This window comes from Oryzias melastigma, linkage group LG17 (assembly GCF_002922805.2).
Source record: "Oryzias melastigma strain HK-1 linkage group LG17, ASM292280v2, whole genome shotgun sequence".
NCBI classification, from domain to species: Eukaryota; Metazoa; Chordata; class Actinopteri; order Beloniformes; family Adrianichthyidae; genus Oryzias; species Oryzias melastigma.
Window position 1 is genome coordinate 18,299,872 of NC_050528.1, and position 24,238 is coordinate 18,324,109.

At 37.8% G+C, this 24,238-nt stretch overlaps 3 protein-coding genes across 5 annotated transcripts in view; 1 reads left to right on the forward strand and 2 right to left on the reverse strand.

The window, feature by feature from the left end:
- Positions 1-1,053, reverse strand: part of LOC112147595 (semaphorin-6B) — a 41,377-nt gene extending 40,324 nt beyond the window's left edge. The window contains exon 1 of one of the 3 annotated variants that reach the window (XM_024274109.2): positions 471-1,053. The gene's annotated coding sequence lies outside the window, so the exon portion shown is untranslated. Of the gene's footprint in view, positions 1-412; positions 434-470 lie in introns of those variants that run through there. The other 2 variants (XM_024274107.2, XM_036216206.1) reach the window with 2 other exon arrangements.
- Positions 1,054-3,870: 2,817 nt separating this feature from the next.
- LOC112147450 (alpha/beta hydrolase domain-containing protein 17A) lies at positions 3,871-14,672 on the forward strand. Its single transcript, XM_024273857.2, has 6 exons — positions 3,871-4,557; positions 5,201-5,292; positions 5,775-6,243; positions 6,403-6,597; positions 9,417-9,596; positions 11,430-14,672. The coding sequence occupies exons 3-6, from the start codon at positions 5,789-5,791 to the stop codon at positions 11,653-11,655; spliced, it is 1,056 nt and encodes a 351-aa protein (XP_024129625.1). The 5' UTR covers positions 3,871-4,557; positions 5,201-5,292; positions 5,775-5,788; the 3' UTR covers positions 11,656-14,672.
- Positions 13,585-24,238, reverse strand: LOC112147801 (GRAM domain-containing protein 2B). Its single transcript, XM_024274412.2, has 13 exons — positions 24,070-24,238; positions 23,586-23,729; positions 23,423-23,480; positions 21,430-21,502; positions 21,068-21,171; positions 19,732-19,818; positions 19,247-19,318; positions 18,782-18,841; positions 18,596-18,686; positions 18,457-18,513; positions 18,288-18,384; positions 16,489-16,599; positions 13,585-15,232 (listed from the first exon to the last, which is right to left on the reverse strand). Exons 1-13 carry the CDS (start codon positions 24,105-24,107, stop codon positions 15,217-15,219), a joined length of 1,008 nt encoding a protein of 335 aa, XP_024130180.1. The 5' UTR covers positions 24,108-24,238; the 3' UTR covers positions 13,585-15,216.

The window sequence follows — 24,238 nt, forward strand, 5'->3', positions numbered from 1 at the left end:
TTTTACCCTTTCTAATGATGATTTCTACTTTTTAGCACATGAGCAAAAACCCAATTAATTAATTTACATTTAGCTTTGAAGTGACAAGGAGGGAATCGTTTTAAAAGGTGGACCTTGAAGACAAGGAGGATCATTCTGATTCATTTGAAAGCAGCAATGAGGCTCGCCCCCCCTAATCTGATTGCATTATGAGCTCCTTCACTACAATCCGAACTGAAACATGAGCATTGTATGTGCAACATGTGAAAGCAAGGATGATGTGCAACAAAGACGTGCGCATGACGTGCAATTACAAAATCAAACTTCCCTCATCAGAGACCACATTACAGAAATATAAGGCATAAAATTTAAAGAAAGAGGGGTTAAAAAAAGAGATGCAGCTTTGCCTTTTGTTAAAATTGCGCACTTGTACCTGATCGAGCCCTCGCGCACATCATCCAAGTCTCAAACGCTCCATTTGGCACACTCACCGCACCAGATGGTCAGGTACAGAAGCCGAGGTGGGATCCAGTAACCGACTCCTCTTCCTCTCGGAGGAGTAAAAAAAAAGAGAAGGGTATCCAAAGCCTCTCTGAGAGAAAAAATGCTGTTCAGCCGCACCTCACCTGTCTCTCCCCCTGCACGGCTTCGGCGCGTTGCAGCAGCATCACCCGTTAGTGCGCGCAAAACGCCCAGCAACAAAAACAGATGACACCCCCCCCTTTTCCCCTTCTCTCCTATATTAAAGGTGATCTGTGATCCGGGTGGGTTTTATTCTTCCGCAGCCTTTGTCAAAAGAAAAAAAAGCTTCACATCCAGTAAATGCAGACAGAAAGGCTGAGAAGTCCTTCTGATGGTGGAGCAGAGGCTGTGAACGCACCAGTCAGCAGAACGTAATCCCCCCGTTTTCAAATTTACTGTGGCGATGCGAAATGTCCAACGCAGAGCAGGCAGTGACAACAGGGGCCCATAACTCACACCCCCTGAAACCCTGAAACCAGTCCTGCAGTGGATCAATGATGAGCACGCGCGCTCTCCCTCTCCCTCTCTCTCTCTCTCTCCCTCTCTCCCTGCTTTATCCCCTGCACGTGCACATGCACGCTTTCCGTGTCAAGCCATTACCTGATTACAGCGTCTGATACGGGAAAATGAAGTAGGAAGATGCGCAAGGGAATGATCATGGCATCAAATTAACAGGAAACATTTTGTAAATAAATATGCGGTCAGAAGATCTTTGACCGATGCAGAAAGTTTACCATTTGAAACTGGAGAAATACATACATAAATAAATATAGAAATGCATTGCTGAAAACAAACGACATTCTTTATTTTAACCAACTGCTTTTTGTCAGGGATTTTAGTGAATAAAAAGAAAAAAATATTTTTTTTCTTTTAATTTTCTCATTTTTTTACTTTTTTATATTTCTACTTTGTGATCCTTTCAGTTACAGTAACATCCAGATTCAACTGTTTCTTTTTTTATTGCTCGTTATGTTGTGGAAATTATACACATTTTACTACTTCTCATCTTAGTGATTCATTTTATTCATCATTACGTGTTTGTATGTGTTTTTTGTTTTGTTTTTATACCATAGTCTTTGTCTTACTTCTATTTTTTATTGCAAAATGTTTTTATGTCACATTAGTAGGAGAAGTAGATAGAATAGAATAGAATAGAATAGAATAGAATAGAATAGAATAGAATAGAATAGAATAGAATAGAATAGAATAGAATAGAATAGAATAGAAAATACTTCATCAATCCCTTTGGAAGCCCTCAGGGAAATTCAGGTCCCAGCGTCCGTACAACACACAAATGGAGTAAAATACAAAATAAGTAAAATAGAAAACAAAATAAAGTAAAATAGAATAGCAAAATAAAGTAAAATAGACTGAATATAGCTAAATATGTCGAAAAAAAAATTAAATAATGCAGAAAATCAACATTGCACGATACCCTGATAGATTGGACATATTGCACTAGTGAGAGTATTAAGTAAAAAAGTATAAAAATTAAGTTTGATTTGATTTGACTAAAACTATACATCCAACAACCAGATCATGAGTATTCCTTAAAAAACTAGTTTGGTGTCTATGTCACCCTGTTGATAGTTGATTTGTTTGTTGATGTTGCAAAAAAAAACCCTTAGAGGGATTAAAAATTATCTAGTTTTTTGTTGTCTTCAATACGATGAGCAGGACTACAACACATGTTTAGTCGTGATGAGTCATTACTGGAACCTCTAAAAAAACACATTCTAGGAAGAAATTGTTACTAAATAGTTTAAGTATAAAAACAATCATACAATTTTTTATATGTTTCTATATTAGCAGCTTTCTAAATTGTGAAATGATCATTGTTAACATATAACATAAAATAACACTAAGAATTATTTTTTAAAACCTTTTTACAACTTGTGACATTACAGAAAATATATATTGAAATAGAAAAAAGCTTTTGCAATTGCACAGATAAAGAAGAAGGAAAAGGCAGAAGCATCCAGCCATTTTCTGTTCCGGTTTTGTCGTGTAGAGCCATGGGGGTTCCTGGAGCCTGTCCCAGTTACTTCAAGGCGAAGGCGGGGTGCACACAGGGCTGTTTGCAAGTCCATGGCAAAACAAGGAAGAAGCAGCGAGCATATTTAACAGGGAATGACACGCCTAAACACAGACAAAAGGTATCAAAATGTGCAGGATTTTTAGAACTGTCTTAATCACACACTGACCTTTATATTATTTTTAAATTTGCAAGAGAGGATTTTGTGGGCCTTATCCAAATCTACATAAACATTTGGAACTATGGATGATTTTTGCTTCTGTTAAAGAGAAATTGATGAGAGTGTTTGCATTATTTTTAAGAAGCAGGGATTTGAGCTACCTCATAGTATCTAAAACCTCTAAGACAGACATGCTGTAGTAGGCGAACCCCCTGAACCACCAGGTTATTATATAGCTACCTGTCAACAGCAAGCCCGAGTGGTACTAACATGATGAAGATGTTGATGCTGGTAGAGCTGTGCAGAAGTGGAGGAGTAATACCAAAATTGGGCAGTTGCAAAATGTCAGCAAGCAACCTGGCTCAGTTTGAACTCTGCATCTCTTGGACATGTCTTTGGAATTTAGAACCAGCAAGAGTTTCTGAACCAGTCAAAATATGCTGCCATCCAAAAGACCAAGTTTCTCCTAGTAACCTACTGCATATCTACTGTGCTCAGCTCTGCACTGGAATCCAGCATCAGCCCCCAGTTAGGCACAGCATCACAATTGTCAGGGCAGGGAAGGGACCCCAGGCAGTACAAGAGGCTCCCGCAGCTACTCTGGAACTGACAGACCTGAAGAGCACATTGCAAGGACATCTTTCAAACCAGACCATATCAAATTCAACAAAAAAGTGATTCTGGAAGTCTCAGATCCCTGGAGAGATTGGATGAAGGAGCAAAAAAACCAACCTTTAGTTAGTCGAGGTGTCCAGAAAAAGGCAATTTAATGCTTTACAAATACAAAAAGACCAAATAATACCAAAACATCACAATTGGCAGCATCAAAATTGTATAAATAAATATGTAACATGGTATTATTGCTTGTTGTAATGATTTATTCCTGCGACATTCTCTCACAGTGTAGTTTGTTTTATTAATAATGCACAATTGCAGTTATTAAATCTACCATCGGATGTTAAAGTTAAGGGTAAGAATTGCCCCAGGGGTGCCAAAAGGGCTGTCTGGGCACATGCCCTCAAGATCAGAGGGCCTAAAGCATGCTTGCTGAAATATTTTAGAGGAGGCGAGGGATTATGTTTTGATAATGAGTATGTAAGTAATGAGTTGCTATGCATAGTCAAACATTTAATCTGGTCGCAAATCTACATTTTTTGATTTTATTGTTCTTTTTCTTTGACTTATTTAATTTGAACTGCCTTAGTCAGACCAGTGTGGTAACTATTTGATTAATTTCATCAAAACAATTTCATAGAGCATGTATAACAAATGGTAATGTGCTGTCAAAAATAGGGGTCTCGATCTCCACTGCCCAGTGGCCTCTGGGAGTTCTAATCCGGCCTTTGATGAGTCTCTAGGGGATTAAGAATTAATAATGTATGTTTTCTTCTGAATACAAAGATAAATATATGCTTTTTTAAAATGAGAATGATATTTCACGAATGTAATTTCACTGTGGTTTAAATAATAAAATAAAACAAACATAAAAAAAAGATGAAATGTCCTCTACAATGTCATTACTTACACAACAAGTTACACCTGCTTAAAAACTAAAGTTCTTTTAATAAAATTTTTATTTCTTTGCAGAACTTCAAATATTACAAAAAGAAGAAATAATAAAGAAAGAAATGTTCGTTTTAAGGAGGGATTTCATCCTTATTGCGTCACTTCCGGGTGAAGTCGGACACTTAAAAAAAAAAAAAAAATCTGGCTGCCATGAATTTGTTCTAGCTTGTTGCTAAGTGGCTTAAACAAGAGTAATACATCCATGTCAAGACACAAGAAGAGTTTTCCAAGTCTTGCTCTGCTTTCGTGTACATTTAGGTGTACACGTTCCTGCACACTAACCAGCTGTAAATCGGTAAGTAGGTCGCTTTTCGGTTTCCGCGTTAGCTTGCTAGCAAATGCCGCTAGCTGGTTTCCTTGCTATCGCAATTTATGAAGATTTGACCGGTAGCTGGATATACCCTCAAAGAAGAACAAAAATATTTTTATATTGTCTTTTAGTTACATCTTAGGGGTCTGTAATCTGTTCGAACAGTTTAAATCTCCATTTTGCCAATTACGAGCCTAATATCACTGGCTAGCTGTTAGCATTAGCATGTCGCTTTCCTCTGTAAATAGCCAAATAGCACTCGTGTGTTTTTTGTCAATATGATTTAACGCTATAATGATGCCCACAGCCGACGTTTTGCAATTTAAATATTTTATTAACATATGAAATTATTTTTTTTCTGTTTTTGGACGATATTGAGAAAAACACGTTTAATGATGCTACCAACAATGACCGTCTAATCCACAAATCCGGGTTGCCACCTTGCTCTGCTTTAGTTTAATCTCTTTCTCACTGACTAGATATAAAAACGCTAATATGTGCTTATATAATTAGTTTCGGTGTATATAAAATAATTTGAAAGGTTTGATAAGATGGTAATCTATAGGTTAACCTGCCAATTCTGAATTGTATATGACATGATAGATGTGTTGTAATGTGATTTCATTAGGATCCAGTCTGTTCACAGAGGAGATCCGAAAACCTTGGTGCTGTGCTTTGCTGTGGCAGCTGATTTCAAGACCAAAGCACGTCTAAGTTCGAGTATGTTGTTTGTATTTTATATGGTAATTATTCTTTTAATTTGGGATCCTTCAGGCAGGATTTTCAGTTGGATTAGCCAAAGTATTTTTGAGTCATGATGTGGTCTGAGCATCTTCCTGTATGTTTACTTATTTCCTATCTTACATCGTTGGCAGGTAGCATGTATCTTTGTCTTTATTCACAGTACTGGACATAACTTTAAATCTCATAGTTTGCGTGTTCTAGCCTTTCCTTGGCAGATAACTATCAAATATTGTACTTTTATTATTATCTAATGCATCTAATTCCTCTTTAAAAAATATAAATCACACTTTTATTTAGCTTAAACACTTCTTGATTATTTAAAAATATATTTATTGTTAGGATGTCATGAATCAATGCATTAATTAGAAATTAGCTCAGTTTTGAGTGATGTAAAGTATAACAAATTGTATAAAAATTGGCTTTCCATCCAACCTAATGCTTAATATCTTGTTGTTTAGATTTGTACCAGAAGATGAACGGACTGTCCATAAGAGAACTATGTTGCCTCTTCTGCTGCCCCCCTTGTCCCAGCCGCATCGCTGCCAAGCTGGCTTTCCTCCCTCCAGAGCCCACCTATGCTTTACTCCCTGATCCAGATCCAAGCTCTGGCACTACACCCGTTTCTGCCCCCAACTCTGGGGCTGTTCCCTCTTCAATTGGAGCCCCCGGACTGCGTTCTAGGCTAAATACTGGCAGTGGAAGTGACAGAGGAGGTGGAGGAGGAGGAGGCGGTGTTGGTGCTGGCAGTGCCGGCACCAGCAGTACTGGTAGTAGTAGCAGTGAGGGTAGGTGGAAGCTTCATCTCACAGAGAGAGCCGAGTTCCAGTATTCCCAGAGAGAGCTGGATGTGACCGACGTCTTCTTGACCCGTTCAAGCCGAGGAAATAGGGTTGGATGCATGTATATCCGCTGTGCCCCCAATGCAAGGTGAGATACCTCACGTTAATGCACACTTTTTCCTTTTATTTACGCACATCTCAACTCCATTTTTAACTAAAAAACATCCTTACAGTTACAATTTTAATACATTCAACACTTGCCGCTAACTTCTTTTCTCTGCTTGCCCTTTCCTCTTTTTTCACTCAGGTTTACAGTGTTGTTTTCTCATGGAAATGCAGTAGATTTAGGCCAGATGAGCAGCTTCTACATTGGCTTAGGCACACGCATCAACTGCAACATCTTCTCCTACGATTACTCGGGTTATGGAGTTAGTACTGGCAAACCCTCCGAGAAGAACCTATACGCTGATATTGATGCTGCTTGGCACGCCCTTCGCTCCCGGTAAGTGGGTCAAAGTTTTCTGTCTCATTCAGGGAATACTTTAAAATCAACAGCCAAAGTATCCCTGAAGCTCAGTCAGCTGATACCTTGTTTCCAGCTTTTCACGACTAGCCAGAAACATTTTATTGAGGAAGGGTTTGATTTTGTTTTTAGACTTTTTTTTCCGTCTGTCACAACACGCTCTTGCTGCTTCCCAGCCAGTTCTTTGTTTTCTTTGTTAAAAATCACCATTTTCTCTATTGGACAAAATACTCTGGAGTACCACTAAAATTTACTCAAGCACTCTTTTTTATTTTTTTTAACAAGTTGCACATCAGTCTTAAAAAAACAAAAAAGACTGATATGCAACTTGTTATGGAATTAAAGTTAATTAGGGTGGCTATCAAACTGACAATTTAAATAAATTGAAATATATTTGCTTTACCTTCACAATAAATAATAAAGAAAGAAAAACAAAGTCCTAAATAATCATATTCTTACTCTGCAGGACAGAACTATGCATTTATAATTGAAAAAAACTGTGTTCAGAGTTCAAAGCTGATGAAGTAAAATGTAAACTTTGATTTATTTCCTTTTTTTTAAGAACCCTTTTTTTTTAGCAACATTTAAAATTGTTTATAAGATAGCTAGAAATGCCTGTCATACGCTGCATTCTCACCGCCCTCGGCAACACCCGTTCAAGCAGTTGCTCCCAAGTAAATAGTCTATTTAAACATGATTAAATGTTTAAATAGACTTTTAGATAGAGTAAATATTTTTAGGCTTTTGTGTTCAAAACTCTTGTGGTCTTGCATAGCTGCCAGAGGTGGGAATCTTGAGGCTCCTCACGATTTGATTACGATTCAGGAGGCAACGATTCAACTATAAAACAATTATCAATGCATCCCAAAACTTATTATTATTATTATTATTTTTTTTTAGAAATATTTCTCTTTAGTACAAGACACTAGACCAATATTACTCACTTTTCTCCACCAATGTGCATTTTTAAGTAAAGACAAGATCAGTATACTTATTCAACTTTTATTGAGAACTCAAAAATTCTGACTTGAAAAATATTTTGTTTGATAATCAAAAATCTTTTTACAGCATCAAATGGGAAAAATATTCCCTACATATAACTTGCACACTGCGGGACTTTTATCCAATTGATCCTCAGCACTATGAAGCCAAAATACTTAATGGTCGTTTTAAGGAAAGTCAGGGCCGCTCGGATGATAAGATCTGGAATTTGAGCCATGTTTGCAGACTCTTCAAAAGCGTCAGTGAAAAACGCTTCACGTTTTGTTCTGCTTGTTATTTTTACTTTAAATCATATACATTATTGATTATCAATCATTAAAATTTCATAAAATGATTCAGAATCATTAATGTATTGTAATTGATAGATCTAAAAATCAAGCTACACACATAGCTACAGCTACACACATTTTTAAGACTGTTTCTGTACAGAATGTGCTTTGAAAGTTAAATCAGCTGAACTTTGACCAATCAGGGACTTGGATTTGGCAGTGATGTACAGATGGCTTTTAATTCACAAAAGTGCAAACGGTTTGAAAATTGATCATATATGAATAATTATTAATTGTGGTTTAGGCTTGGTTGGAATTAAATACACTAAATCATTCATATATTGGAATAGAGCTGTGAAAGAAAAAGTCTGGAGCTTGATTTGTGAGATTTGCATTTCGCACCAAGTTTCGCCTAACTGTGGGTGGCGCACATGCACGTGCTTCGGGTAGTGACAGTGCGGTAAGAAATGCGTTCAAGTTAGCTTGTTCTTAAACGTGTGTCACACGTCTGGTGGAAACACAATTTTAGAGCATCTGTGTTTTTGTGTGAATAATGAAATAAACAGTGTTGTTATGTTTTGTAGTAGTAAAATTGTATACATTCTGATGGTTTGTTGTTGAAATTCCTTTACCTCAGTCAAGTGTCTGATTTCACAGAAAATGTTCTGAGCTGAAGTGAGTCGGAGGCTGAGAGGGCTCGCTTCTTTTGAGAAGTGAATCAATGGTTTTAAGGGTCAGGCAGAATGAAAGTGGCGGTAAGCTGCTTACTGAGTGGACACAGTGAAGCTGCACAATTTTTAATTGTTCCCGTCGGGAGCTGGAGCGACAACAGTCTTATTTTTGACTCTTCAGCTGCTCCTTCAAGACTCGTGCACACGTGCACCGCTCTCCTTACTGCTGCTGTTTATGAGATGAAGGCTGACAAACAGGAGAAGAAGTAGTGAAATGTGTAGGTGGATGTTGCACTGGTCTGCATTTAAATCATTTTTATTTGGCTTTCTAGAAATAGCAGAATTAGTGATAGAGATTTAAGTTGAACACATAGAGTGCTTTTTTTCTGCAGGTGACTTTATTATTTTGTTTAAAAAATTGACTTCAGATACAAATTGAGTAGTTTTGGATTTATATTTAAAATATCCAATATTTTAATGGTTTTAGTAAATATTAGAACTGGAATTAAGAAAAATGAATCAAAATGATTGAAGTGTAATAACAAAACTTTGACTACATTAAATGTTCTAATTTTATTAAATTATTCTTGTATTTGTCTTTTTTTGACTACAGCAGTATAGAAATAAGTTTGTAATATGTTTCTTTATTTTTTGTTATTTTATTTTATCTTACTGTCGTGTGTGTATCTGAGGTTGGTCTAACTGTAAATAATATAGTTCTATTCTCTGTTTTTTCCTTTTTTTATGCCATGACGTTATATAGATTCTAAATAAACTAATTAAATCTGAAATTTTATAAGTCTGTGACATCCAGATGTTTTTCTTTTATTTTGAAATGTGAGTATTTGTGTTTCAGGTATGGCATTAGTCCTGAGAACATCATCCTGTACGGACAAAGCATCGGCACGGTGCCCACGGTAGACCTTGCGTCGCGGTTCGAGTGTGCCGCCGTGGTCCTTCACTCTCCTCTCACCTCCGGGATGCGGGTGGCGTTCCCCGACACTAAGAAAACCTACTGCTTCGACGCCTTTCCAAAGTAAGTCCACCTTAAGACTCTGACGGCAGACAGACGTTTACTATGAACGTGCATGCAGGCCTGTTTACGATAATGGATCCATACATTCATTTCTGCTGCGTCTCAAGTGACCGGCTGGATTCCAGTTACTCGGCTCTCAGTTGCATTCACAGTAACGTAACATGAACTGTGCTATTCATCAGACAATGGGCTGTTCTCCATTACCTCAGATCACAGTAGGCCGTTTCAGTTTTTTACTGTTGTGTATCACAGTTCATGAATTACAAATAGGAGATAAAAGTATTCATTTGTTAGCTTACTGTCAGTGTGGCTCTGCTGACCAGCTGAAGCTCTATAGTCGACACTGTCCCAGGAAAAAACAAACGTTTCTTTGTGTTGCTGATTGTAGCAACTGAGAGAAAATCCAGCAAAATGTTCAGCCTAAAGTAGAACCTGTGGTGAAACGTGGTCATATCAGGTCAGTGAGTGATCCTGTAAATGGTAGAAGATTAGAAGTGTGGATCTAAATGCTTTACAATCGAGTTTAGGTGTCTACCTGTGATTGGATCATCCATCACCTGGACCCATGTTAGCCCCAGGACCAAGCAGCTTAATGTGTGTAATCTCACCATCAGCTAGCTTAATTGCTAACAGATCTGGAAGGTGACTAAATATCCCTAAAAGTATCTCAGAAGGATCGACCTTGTAAAAACTAAAAAGGGGGGGATGTCTTTTAATTGGGCAATTAAAGAGAGTTTGCTTTTAATAGGAAAAGCCGAGCTTTAGAATGTAGTTAAAATGTGGAAATGTATAGTTTAGGAAACTACAGAAACTGCTGTATTTGAAGCTTACTAAGCGTAAAAAAGTGAGAAAACACAAATAAACATGGATCGAATTCTATATAAGCACTACAGAAACACACCCCTTTAAATAAGTTGAAAATGTCTTTAAAGTCACACTAACTATATTTTTTTTCTATTATATTATTTTTCCCAGTGGTCTTAATTGTGATTATGCCGTTTTTAGTCAATCTAAAAGTCAGTGCCCTTTGTTTTGGACATATTTTCTGCAGAGCAACAGGAGATCTTTAGAAATGTGTCTCTTGAGTTGTGACTGTCGGTGCAGAAGTTAACTCTGCTAATGTTTACAATCTCTCCTGTTAGCTTACAGCCCCTCTTAGCCTCAAGCTAACATTAGCTTTAGCAAAAAAATACAATAAAAATGGCGAGCAATATCAGACCCATCATGTCATACAGTTTTGATCCAGAAGGTTTATTAACATACTTGGTAAGATTCATTACCATCTAAAGTGAGACAATTATCTACAAAGGTCATATTAATAAACTGGTTACAAGCTTAACGAATGTGCTAACAACCTTTGTTAACGGATTATTGAGTGTTTTGCAGCATCTCATCGAATGTGTTACCTCTTTTCCTTATTTATATATGATTGAAATCATTATTTTCCAATATTATTTAAAAGGAAACAGTCGTTTATGCCTTTATTTTATGTAGAGGCTGAATGCTTGCTATACCACACAGGAGAGAGTCTGTTTTTGTCTCATCTTGTAGATGGAAGACTAAATACTGCTGCACTCTTTCTGCAGTTTGTCTTTGATTGTAGAACGCTTAACACCAAAACACAGAAATAGATTTTTCAGTTTAATCTCAAGGACTCCTGTGATGATCAGTTATAAGTTACTCATCTGTAAAAAAAAAAAATAAAAAATACAATTAAAGAACTCCTTGAAAACAGATTGTAGCTTTTAGTGATGTAACTGACTTTTTTTATTATTATTTTTGTTAGGTAGATTATTCTTTTGTTCTGATCTCCTCATTTTCTAAATCTTCCAGCATCGAGAAAGTATCAAAGATCCCCTCTCCAGTGCTCATCATCCATGGTACTGAAGACGAGGTGATCGACTTCTCTCACGGCCTCGCCCTGTTCGAGCGCTGTCCCAAGGCTGTGGAGCCCCTGTGGGTGGAGGGGGCCGGCCACAACGACATAGAGCTTTACAGTCAGTACTTGGAGAGGCTACGGCGCTTCATCAACCAGGACCTTGCTGCACAGCACACCTGAGAAACAAACAACCTCTCTGGTTTTGTATGGATGACGACTAGTGAACGAATGTGAGTGTGTGTGTGTGTGGTTGCATGTGTGCAAAACAAGACGTCAGCACATTTGCATTTCAGTCTGAAAGGGAAAGCGTAATTTGGGTCACATCTTTTGTGTCTTTTAAACACCACACCTAGAGGTTAAAAATAAACAATTTGTTTCCTGTTTTTTAAGGTCAGGATCTTTTTCAAGCTGTCAGTACATTTATCCTCTGTACGGTGTTTATAATAATGAAGTCAACAACACATTTAGCAGGATTTAAGTGGAGACCAGGCATGAGCTGCAGCTGTAAGATGTGTTGACCTACTGAAATTGGGAAGTAACAACAATCTATTTTCTCTAAGCAGATGGTGTTTTAAAGTGCTGGTGTGTGCATGTGTCATGATGTGTGTGTGTGTGTGTGTGTGAGAAGATCTCTGTGGACCTGTGACACCTGAATAATGTGTACACATGTCGGCATGCGTGCCGCGACATGCTGGTCGAAATGAAGGACATCCTGATGACTTGGACAGCTGCAAGTAAAGGAAGCTGAGGGAGATTTATCATTGATGTTTATTTTATTTTGAAAGTGCGTATGTATGAAGAATACCTCCCCGCTTTGACCGCTTCTTTTCCCAGTGGACATTTACTGGTGGAGTGCGTGTTCCGTCCTCCCGCCTCCTTTTTTTAATGACCATCCATCGGACTGCGGCGGCGTTCCCCAAGTGGTCGTTCAGCTGACTCTTAACTGAACTTTAGGCTTGTTTGAGGAATTTTAGCACCAGTTCGGATGAAAACACTAAAACTATTCTGGGATGCTTTTACACGCTCATATTTTGACTTTTGTTTTTTTCTCACAAAGATGACGTGCTCCTATGTTTGGCCCAGGCGTTAGCCTTTACCTCTCCACAGAATTGTATTAATAAAGTTCAGGAATCGCATTTCTCTTAGCAAGTGTGCAGACGGTCGCACAGATTCAATTTGTATGTTTGTTCAATTGATGGGAATGCAGATCTGCTCCTGGTTGGCTCCTCATAGATGGAGCTTCTGTCAACCAGTAGTTGATTTTTAAAAAGTAAAAGTGCACATGAACATTACAGTTGAAGAAATATGATTTTATTTTTTTTTATTTTTAGGTGCTCCATGTCATTTCCGACTGAAAAAAACATGCAAACACCGTCAATTTAGAAAAGTTTCTTTTCACCTTTGGACAGAACCACTTTTGCATTTCCGTTTTCCACGTCAAGTTTGGCAGAAAATGACTGGTTGTCACTTGTTAAATGGAGGACTTTTTCATCTGTCCCTTTAAAAAAAAAAAAAAAATCCCATTTGCAAATGGCAAGCCATGCTTGTAATTCTGAGAGTTTTGTACTCCGGGTGTGATGCTCTGACTACATTTCATGCTTCAAATCTGAATCGAGATCTTCTCAGATCCCCGAGATAGGGAAGCTTGTGTCCGTTCTACTAGTAACAATCATGTATCAAGACTACACTTAACCTCTCGGCACATTTTTCTTCTAAAAAAAACATCTCAACGCGATTGCCCTTAACTTGATTTTCATAGTGTGGAGCGGTGGGTGTTTTTCCGCCACGCTTGTGGATGTTGTGACTAACAGTGACCAGGATGGAACATCATGCCTCCTCGCTCTGTTTTGACCTCTGTCGCCCCTAAGTGTACAGAAGCTCTCTTATGGGTGGCAGCACGCTTCAAGAGTCTGACACAAGCCATACTTGAGCCTCTCACTGTTGGTGTGGTGCAGGTTCCACCACACACATACACACCCAAACACTACTTATATTTACACATTTATATATATATATATCTATATATATATCAGATCAAGCATGACAAAAGCAGGTCTTAAGTTCAGCACTATTGTACAAAGCATCCAAAGTGTAATAAGGGTATAAATGTTTTTTTTTCTCCTTTTTTTTTGCTAGAACTGTGTTTCTACAAGGGAGATTGTTGTGTTGATAAGGACTAATAGGTTCTGAGAGTAAATCAAACTAACTACCGGTTGTGACACAGGAGACTGATCCGTTCCAGTGGTAGTGGCTGTGTTTTGTGAAAGGGAACATCTTTGAAAAAAAAAAAAAATAGAAAAAACTAACACTGTTTCTGGTTACTCCATTTTTGGGAGTACGAGAGGCTCATTACACCACTCACTCACGTCCTGTCATCTTCTTGAGCAGGAAATGTTTTCATCATGTGTGCTTTGTGTCTATCTTTAAAAAAAAGAAGAAAAAAACTGTGTTTCTGAAAGGATCTGAGCCGTTTGGGGGAATAAAATAATAGAGAGTGAGCTTCTCGCTCTGAAAAAAGTTGAGGGTCGTTCTCCCTTTTTCCTGGACAGCTTATCAGGGAAAACAAATGGACTTTCTCATTCAGTCACGGGGTCAAAGAAACTGGGCGGATCGTACTGTTTTATTAATGCACCACTAAGGTTGACATATATTGTATTCTCTGGCCTTGAATGTGTATTGAAGGGGTGGGAGGGAGGGGGCTTGCGCAGTAAAAACTGTATGCATGTCTATTGTGTTTTTGCAGAGCAAATGATGAGACATTATGTATTGTGTAGTCTATGTGAGGGTAAAGCTGAACTCATGCTGTCGGAGCAGTGAAGCGCTTTTTTTTGTAAGAAAAGAAACAAAACGAAAAAAAAAGGGACTTGTGAGATTTTTTTTTTTTTAAAATGCTAATACTAACTGATGTATTGTTGGTTTTTGTGCTAGAGCTTGAGTGGGGCAGTTATGAAACAGTGGGCGGGGGGGATCTAGACATTACTAGTGGACTGTTTATATGGTTATTGTACTTACCTATTCTATTTGTTTTATGATTTGTAATTTTATGTTGCTTTCTTTGAACTGAAAATATGATGTAATTAAATTCATGGGATTGAATCTTGACCTTTTTATGGACAACAATAAAATCACTTATGTACAAAACACGTTTTAATTTGAAACATTTATTTTGATTGTTTTCTAAAAAAAAAAAAAAAAAAGCTATATTACAAGAAGTCAAAGGTGGCGGTACAGAATAAACTCAAAACACTTAATAAATATAAGTTCATGCGCTATAAAAACAAGAATCATGCACCAAAACAAAATGTTAGGGAGAAAAGTAGTGAAATTAACCTGTATTCAATTGAATTTGTTGGGGTGGAGTGCCCTCTTCTGGTGAGTTCTTGTCACTGCATCTTAAGTTTACTTTGTTACATTTTTTCAACATTTAGAATGAGTCAGCACAATAGTTGAAAAACATGTAAAGACAGTGAAGATGCTTTGGTATAAAGTCTTTATTTGATTGGTCCAAACTGAAAACGCTGTCCTGCAGCCTTTCTGCTAGTACCATCTGTTTTCCTTCATGTGACCTGGTCAAGACCATTTATGGTAAAGAAGAAAAACCCTCTTATACCAGAGGTTTATATTCCAACTTAAAAAAATGTTTGCAGTTTGGAACAACATTTAAGACCATCTCACTTGAATCATGCTGCATCAAAATGCCCAGGATTGAAAAAGCGTTAGTCAGCTTGCTGCCGCCTTTGGCTATGTTTCTTTAAACCTGTAAAAAAAAAAAAATAGGGAGAATAGCATTAAAAGAAAATTACATTTTCTGAAGGAAACACCAGCCTTTCTACAAAATAAAGCATTTATAGTGTAAAAATACAAGAAAATGTCTTAATCTCATACAACAAGATGATCGTACAATTCTTTGGAAGACTAAAATTACATTATTTGGGAGAAGGAGGGACAGAATTACATTGCACAAAACCTCAAAAGACCTCAAAAAATAAATAAAATATAATTGTAGCTGATAGAAGTGGAGCTTATCTAAAGCCTCGTTAGTAAGTCAAGAGGGGGCTATGGAAATAAATTAAACACCCTAAAATATAAATGCGCAATCAATGAAAAATTAAACTAAATAAAACTTGCAAACATTTTGTGAACAAGAGTTTGGATTGACCTCCCTTTCTCCCCTGAAACTCTGCATCTTTGTCAATATCAGGATCCAAATCCTGTGTAGCAATTCATTTCACAACGTCATCCAAGTGTTCAAAATACAATGAAATGTCCAAACATCTTTTTGTGTGTTGGGTGTTTTTCCTCTGTTCCCCTAGTGGTGGAATTGTGCATTGTGGTCATTTCTTCACAGAACCAGAACTTGCTGCAGTAATGGGCTAGAAACTTGCTCTTTTTCCCCAACATTCTTATATTTTTTTTCTCTTTATGAGAGGGTCGGATTGACACCCCACATTAAACGGTGCCTAACTGTTCCTCTTGGAGGGCCCTGCTGGGGACGGCGCCGCCATAGCCATTCGTTAATTGGCAGAAAGTGATGACGACATTAGAAAGCGCTAATATAGAGCTCATTAAAGCTAGCGGGATGCTAGTGGTCAACACCACGCATGTGGTGCAGAAACAAACCGCTTAGTGGAAGCGAGGCTTGACTGAGTGGAATTAACTGGACCATACCGTACCACTCAATGGAAATGAGGCTTTATAGGCATTTTGGTCTATAACCACCCATAAAAGCATGTATGTTGTGTAAAACTGTCCTTAAAAGTCAGATTTTTACTCTCAATCTTATAACTTGCCGTTTCTCGTAAAAGGTGTGAGCTCTGGAATGTGATTTCATTTGTCACATTGTTGTCTTAAACCAGCAGAACCACACATCTGATTTGATCAGAAAGAGAAGTGAAGGTAAAAAAAAAACTAAAACCGGTTTGTGCAATCTCACTTTTCTCTTTACACGCACCTCAACACCCTTCATTAACTTCCCCCTTCGTCTGCCAGCCTCTTGTTTCTTGGCGTACTCACTCTGTGTAGTGTGAAGTCAAATCATTTATGGCTCCCAAAAAGTTCAGCTGCTCCTCCAGAGCCGTGATCTTCAGCCCGATGTACCCAGACGCCACCACCATCAGCAAGAGTCTGTACGCAGCCACAGAAGGGGTTATGAAAACCTGACCGTCACCATGGTTAAACTCAAAAACACATCTGTAAATACATTAGAGACACGATATCGGAACATTCCATCTCTATGTCGCCTGAGAGGAAATCTGAACCATCACATCTGTGACTGACATCTTTAGAAGGACTTTCCTTCCTTGAGAGCTTTAAAGTAATGCAGGAAGTCTGCATACTTTCACTCTGTTCGACCTAAAAGTCAAACTCGTAAAACACGTTTTCTAACAATTATACTTTTAAACGGGGCTTTCTGCTGAGCCTCTATTAAGGAAGTTTTCCAGATTCTCCAAAAAAGTCGAAGAAAATTGTGTTTTTGCGGTTTTTAGCATGTTTTTGTAGCATTTTTCTCATAATGGAGGACATGTACAGAATAATTTAAGATAAAAACTTTCCTTTATTCAAATCTTGTTGGATTAGTAGCAGTTTGAAAAAGCTCAGGTTTGTATTGCAGCAACTGCCATGGGTGGGCTAGTCTCCTTGCTCCACTACAATTCTGATGCATCCAGTTGCAGACAAATAGATCCATTAACGTCTTTGTTTTCCTCGTCAGAGCTACTTTCTGGCTGAAAACTAAAGCTGATAGCTCCAAAATTGCTTTTTTTTTGCTGCTAATGCTAATGTTAGCTTGGAGCTACAAGAGGTTGTAAGCTAGTGAGAGAGAGTGTAAACGAAAAAATGATGGGAAATTAGTGGAGGCTAACTTCAAAGCTAACATCCCAGAGGCAAATTTGTAATGAGGATTTTTGATTTCGGCTAAAAACTGCATAATTATAACTAAAATACCACTGAGAATGATTTTACCATTGAAAATATATAAATATATAGTTGGAGTGGGACAGTAAGCAGTTTGGGTTTGATTTTTGTAGACTACAAAGTCTCCTCTTTTTATTGACAAAAAGACATTTGCTTTATAGCTTTTTTTTACTATTTTCCCATTTCTAATTTGTCAGAAAATTTTAATTAATCAATTAAATTAATCAACTATAAATTGATCAGTTCTCTGACATTTTCACTGAAAAAACGGCTTTGTTTTGCTGCAAATTGTATAAAAATGAAGTAAAAGTATTGTAGCAGACTGAGTTGGGCTGTTAACGTCTAGAGATCAGTGAATGCACCACACAGAGATGCTCAGCAGCCCCAGGTTCTGTTTTTCAACCTGTTGTCGGGGGTTTTAAGGAAATAAGATTCAAGATTCATGATTCAAGATCAACTTTATTTATCCCCACAGGGAATTTCAGTAATAATAAAGTTATTAAGTTAATAAAGTTAAATAAAGGCAGGGGGCTGGTACATGAGACGGAATTAAGGCGTTTGAGGAGCAAAGCTCCACTAATAAATCTAAAATTTGTCTAAAAAAAACACAAAACCAATGCAGGAAAGGGGGAGAGGGACACTGCAATATATTCTCCATTAACTCGTTATTGTGAGAAAATGATTATCGTATTCTTCTGATAATGAGACAGTGGACAATGAGATAGTGGATCTCATTATCACGATAAAATGGTCACAAAAAAAGTATTGTAGGCCGTTTTCAGCTTCTGTAGCCTAATGAGGAGGAACTGGTGTAATTTTTCCCAGTAAAAACAAACTGCAGGCTAAAAGATCAAAATCTTAGCATTATGAAATGAGGAGATCTGCAGCACAGCACTCACAGTGTGATGAAGATGTAGCAGATGGCGCTCAAATTCTTTGCTTCTCTTAGAAATAACGCCGTCATTTTTTCCACCAGCCTCCAGATCCACAAAATATCTAATGAAAGAAAGAAAAAGGTGAATTTGTCCTTCTGTCACGTGTTTGTGCTCATCAATAATGGTCCCATACCTCTATGGTCTGCATCTGTTGGGCTGTTGGGATGAGGGGAACTGCATCTGCAAGTGGCTGAAAACACAAGTACAATATATTAATGTTTAGTGAACGCTCAAATAAACTGAGTAAGTAATAAATAATTTAAGGATTTTACCTTTACTAGAGTCATCAGGGAAGATGCTGTCGAGACAGAGGCTGTTGACATCTGGATCTAGACTATCATCTAAACTGTAATGACCAGAGACCTGCCGAGCAGGAAACACACAGCAAGGATTGTTTGCCATTCGTCCTCTAGTCATTTGTCTTTAAGTTTGAAGTTATCTCAAGGGGAGAAACTTACCCTGTCATGATCACCTTCATTTTCTGTGGAGGAGGGGGTGGGGCTGCTGTTTGCACTCTCCTGTTCCGAGCAAACACAAACATGTGCAGTTAGTTTGTGTTTTATAGAAACACTAGGCATTTAACGTTCAGCGACGCGCTAAAAGGGATTTCTTAAATGTGAGTTTAGCATACGGTGTTCACACTAGACAAGCAGGGAGGGGCTTCTTCTTGTTCTACTGTTTCTTAGTGCATGTGCGTCACGTACAATTAGAATTCCAGATGGGAACAACTGCAATTATTATTTTCTCTTTCAACACCAATTTTCAAATGGTTGGCACTTCAAGAATCAAAGGAGATGTGTCATCCATTCGTCACTACAATATCTGAGGTTTCTGAGGTATTGGTCAAAGTTCAAACTGGTTACATTTAGATGATTACTCGTTTTGTACATAGAGCCCAAAAACGCTACTACATGGTACAGTACCTGTGCATGTGAGCAGACATTCTGGAGCAGTCTGTAACACATCTCTCGGTTTCTCAAAGACACAAATGAATACTGAAAGAGAGGAAGAAGAAGAAAAATACAGGTTAAATCTGAACAAAGAAATGTACATCTTTTTTTCTTTCGAGGAAGTTTATTTGAAATGAAAGGCTTGGCAAGCTGTCAAATAACTGTAGACGGAAATCAAAATCTACGTTTTTTTTAATTCTCTGTGTATTTTCTTTAGACGACTAGAACATGACTTCCTCTTAAAAAAACAGCAGTTACATATTGATAAAGAACAATAACGTCTTTTGCAATGAATCTTTTTTTATCCGTTTCCTGTTAATTTTAGCAGCAACATCACAAACTGCAAAGAATACATTTAGCATCATAATGTGTTGTTTTTGTCAGGAAGCTGTACAGCTCATTGCATGGCACTGAATGACTCCTAATTGAGGTTTGTGAATGCATGCGTAGCGTCTGACCTTCTCTGAGGATGTTTGGATAGACAGCATAGACAGAGCCGAGTTTTGCTTCTTGACCTCCGACACGCTGAAAACTGGGATCACCACCTGCAGTGGTGAAGAAACGGTGGACTCGGGATTAGCGACAGTAACACATTCATCAGTTTATTCTCTTGACATATGCACACAAACATCAAGCCTGACATCATGTCTTTAGGAGTTTTACAAAGTCATGAAAGATCAAATTCTGAGGATTAGTTGTTTTATATGAAAGGTAATACCAGGCATGTACGTATTTTGGAAACTAGAAATTTAAGAGTTGTGATCATCTTTTGATTTAAAGCGTTTCTTGAGGTCTTTTAATTCCAATTATGCTGTTTTAGCCACAAAAAAAAACAAAACAAAAAACTGTGTCATGTTCTAAGACATAGTTTCTGCAGAGTGGCAGAATCAATTCAGTTTTGAGTTTACGCAGTTTACACATTTATACACATTTGTTTATAAATAGAAATTCTCAAACAGAGAAGCTCAAACAATTGTTCTGCCTCTCCTGAAGGGCGTTTCATTTTGGCCACTAGGTGGCGATCGTGCTACAGCATTACACCTTATAGAAGAAGAAAGTATGAGCTAAAAATTGGGTTTTAGACCACAAATGGTTACTTTAAAAAATATTTCCTTAAGAGTTTGAAAATTAATGTCTGTGTAAAGATGTTCATTAATCAACAATGTATGTTCAGGTCGACTGAGCGTTAGCATTAGCCACCCTAAGTTAGCGGACTTTAGCTTTATGTGCTAAATCAATCTCTACTTTTATGGACTGATTATTGATCTACTAAGCTTAGATCGATTCAGGTCGATTAATTGATTTTATCAACTGAGCCCTACTCCCAACCATTTTGAAAAATAAACACCCCGAAAAGCAAATTTGAGCTTAATTTTTGTAATATATGTCCTCCATTGTCAGAAAAAGAACAAGTTCATGGGTAACCAAACAGGGAAGTTGGAGGCTGACTCCACCCACAGCTGAAATTTGAAAATCAGGTCAGAGGGACGGGGCTTGGGGGCACAACTGTTATCATTACTGGAGCTATGGAAGTTTTTTGAGCTCATGACCAATCACAAAATTCAACTTTAATACCTCAATTCAACCTTTAGGGGGCAGCACACAGACAGTTTTTGACTATATTTCCAAGAATTAAACAATTTTTAGGGGCAATTTATAGAGGTCAACAGCCAAAAAAAGTTGATTTAGGGTTTGGTTACCCTTAAAAAACACCAAAAACGCCATTTTCATTTGTGTAGGTCTTTAAAAATGACTGTATATGTGTAAGATCAGGAATTACCCATCATGCATCACCTTAGTGTCTTTGAGCAGCACAGACGAGTGGAAGCAGACATGGTGCTCTGAAACGAAGAGCTTCCCGTGATACAGAACCTCCTTTTGTAAGGCACAGGTGAACGCTGCAGCAAAAAAGGTGAAATGTTTTAGATAAACTTTTGAGGAATTAAAAAAAAAAAAAATCACTTAGATAACTGAGTCATGTCTACTGAATCATTTACAGACTCTTTGATTCACCTCTCTACATTCAGGTTTTAGCACTGAGCAAACAGAACATAAGGCGGGAAATAATCTAACAGAAAAGGGACACGACGTGAAGACAGGAGGGGGAAGTCGTTTCCACAATCAATACAAGCCAGCGAGTAACTGAGACTGCTCACTGTGTGTCAGGTTCTCCTCTTCAGGAATCTCGGGAAACAGCTTGTGGAAGCTTTTGTTGTACTTCTGGAAGCTCTGTGGGGAAAAATCAGTTAAGCCTCAACAAAGTGCGGTTTTACTTTGAACAGCAAAAGCTGGTTAGACAACAGACCTTTGGCTAAAAGAAACAGCTTTCCTTGAAGGGACAGAAAAACAAGTTGTGACTATAGTGTTGACTTTATAGCCTTGTGATCTGACCTGTTTATTTCATTCTGAGTGAGTTTGTCTTATTTGGAACTGACTCAAACACCATCATTTTCTTATACATTTAAATGAATTAGAGAAAGTTAAAACAAAAACCGTTTGATTCCAATTTTACTTTAAAATCAAACCTATAACAAATTGAGAAAATGCATATTTTTAAAAGTTGTTTAAAGGCCCACTCTGATCATATGTTGATTTATTTTAAAAGTATTCTCAGTGATCAGGAGTGAGCCTGCCCCCACTCTCTCCTGCTAGCTTACAGCCCTTCACAACCTTAGCGATACAACAGAAAAGAAGAGACATTTTGGAGCTATCCAGCTGTTCAGTTTTTAGCCAGATGCCAGACTGGACTAAGAAAACAAAGACATTCATGGATCTATTTGTCTGCAGGTGGATGAATCAGAATGGAGTGGAGCATATCAGGGTAAATATGGGAAAATACATGCAAACTCAAATAATACACACAAGTTTAAATCACACACATGGAAAATCAAATGTGAAGTTGCAGGAAAAAGAGGCATCTCCCCTTCATCCTCTCCTGCTCATCTTCATCCTCACTTTGGATCTTCCTCTTAAACATTGGATTCATTTTCTCTGCATGCTCTTTTTATTTACTTTTTCTTTGAAATAATTTGTGGCTTTATTTCCTCATTTACTTTTTCTATCTTGAAATACATTTATATTGAATTTAAACTGACTAATCATAAAAACCGATGAGAAGTTATGAATCATTTATTGTTCTCCTTGTAACATACACATTAATGATCAGATGACTGTGAACGAATTGAACGCCCCCGAACGAAAAATCAAACGCACCCCATCCGCTTTGGACTTGTTCGCAAACAGCGCGGTCGCACACCAACCCCTGGTTCGGGATCCCTCCGCGTCTGTCCTGTCATGTGTTAAACAGTGAGCCAGAGCGGCGTTCCGCCTCCAATTTTTTTACCGGAACGCCACTCTTTCACCTTTAGGTAAGAGTAGGCCCATATTTACTACAGAAAAACAACGAAGGGAAGTGTCAAAATAGTATTTTGAAGAGACTTTACTCCAGCTTGGTGCCCCATTGCTGAAAAAGAAATATCCCCCCTGATCCCCGTCCTCTGATTGGTTGATTTCCGACGAGAATTCCCCCTGCCTGACCCCTCTTCCCTGGAAGTTATTTTGTCGCATATCTTTCGCATGGGGGTGTGTCAAAAGTCAAAAACATTCTCAAAGCATTTGTGTGAAACTGAAGCTACAAGTAAAGATTTTTTCAAGTCTTACAAGTTGTTTTTTTTCCAACAACCTCAAGTTAAATCTTGTTTGTGTGTTAATTTTCTTCGCGTGTAACAAGTTAAAGTTTTTGTCAAGCAAATTTTACTCCACATGTACACATTTTTCTCACATGTTCCTCTTTTTCCTGCAACTTCACATTCAGTTTTACATGTGTGTGTTAATTAAACGTGTGTTTTATTTGAGTTTGTATATATTGGCACATATAACCTTGATAGGAGCAGGGAGTTTGTGGCTTGGCATTGTAGGTTCTACACCACAATTACAAGCTTTATCCAACATTATTGTGTCTGCTTCATAATTAACAAGGATTTGAATAAATAAATATTCAGAAATAAACTTTTTAGTTCAATTTTCTTTATATATGTCGTCCATGAGCAGAAAAGAGCCAAAATAACATATTAAAGACAATTTTTTTAAATCAGAGTGGGATTTTTATCTAATTCTCTTACTGAAAAAAGGTTAATAAACCAAACTCACGTGATTTCTGATGAGGCCGTCTGATCTGTCCAGAACTTCCTCAGTCGGGCTCATCTCCCTGGAGACACAGATGAAGTTATTTTTTAAGAAGCTGCATTATCAGTGAGTAAGCACACACCTTTAACCCACTTCTTCAGTCTGAGAGGTTCCTGAAGTGTTTTACCTGAGGGGCATTCTTGGATCAGGGCTGGGGTTTAACTCCTGAGCCTCCTGTGGAGCTTCCTGGAAGCTCTGCTTCAGACTGGACTTCCTGCTGGTGAGGCTGTTGCTTCTCTTCCCGCCAACTGGTGCTGGTCCATACGGACAGCTGATCACAGAGAGACCCCAGAGGAAATGATGGATGACGTCACAGTAAAGCTCGATACAGAAACCAAACAAAACGAATGTCTTTCATGTTTACATAAAGAAATCTCCTCTGAGTGAGTTTCTTAAACAAAAAGTAGGACGTCGAGGAGTAAAGAAGTTATTTCTGACTAAGAAATGAAGATTAAAACAAATAATTTATTAGTTTTGTCGGCGAATTGGCGGAACTTCAAATTAGTCAAATGTTTCTTCGGAATTAATTATCGCGGGCAAAAATAAATTACAAACATAAATCCAGAAAAAAAAAAAACTATAGGAAGCTGCGCAGACGCGAACGTGCTCACCTGCTGTCCAGTGAGAATTTCCTGCTTTTGAGACTCATTATGCAAATAAATCCTTTTATATGTCAACCACACGCCTTAGCAAACACTTCCTGAGCGGAACAGCCTCGTTACACCTCTTTAAGTCTAACACAATAAGTCGCTGCGTTTGTTATTTTGTCTTTTTGTTCAC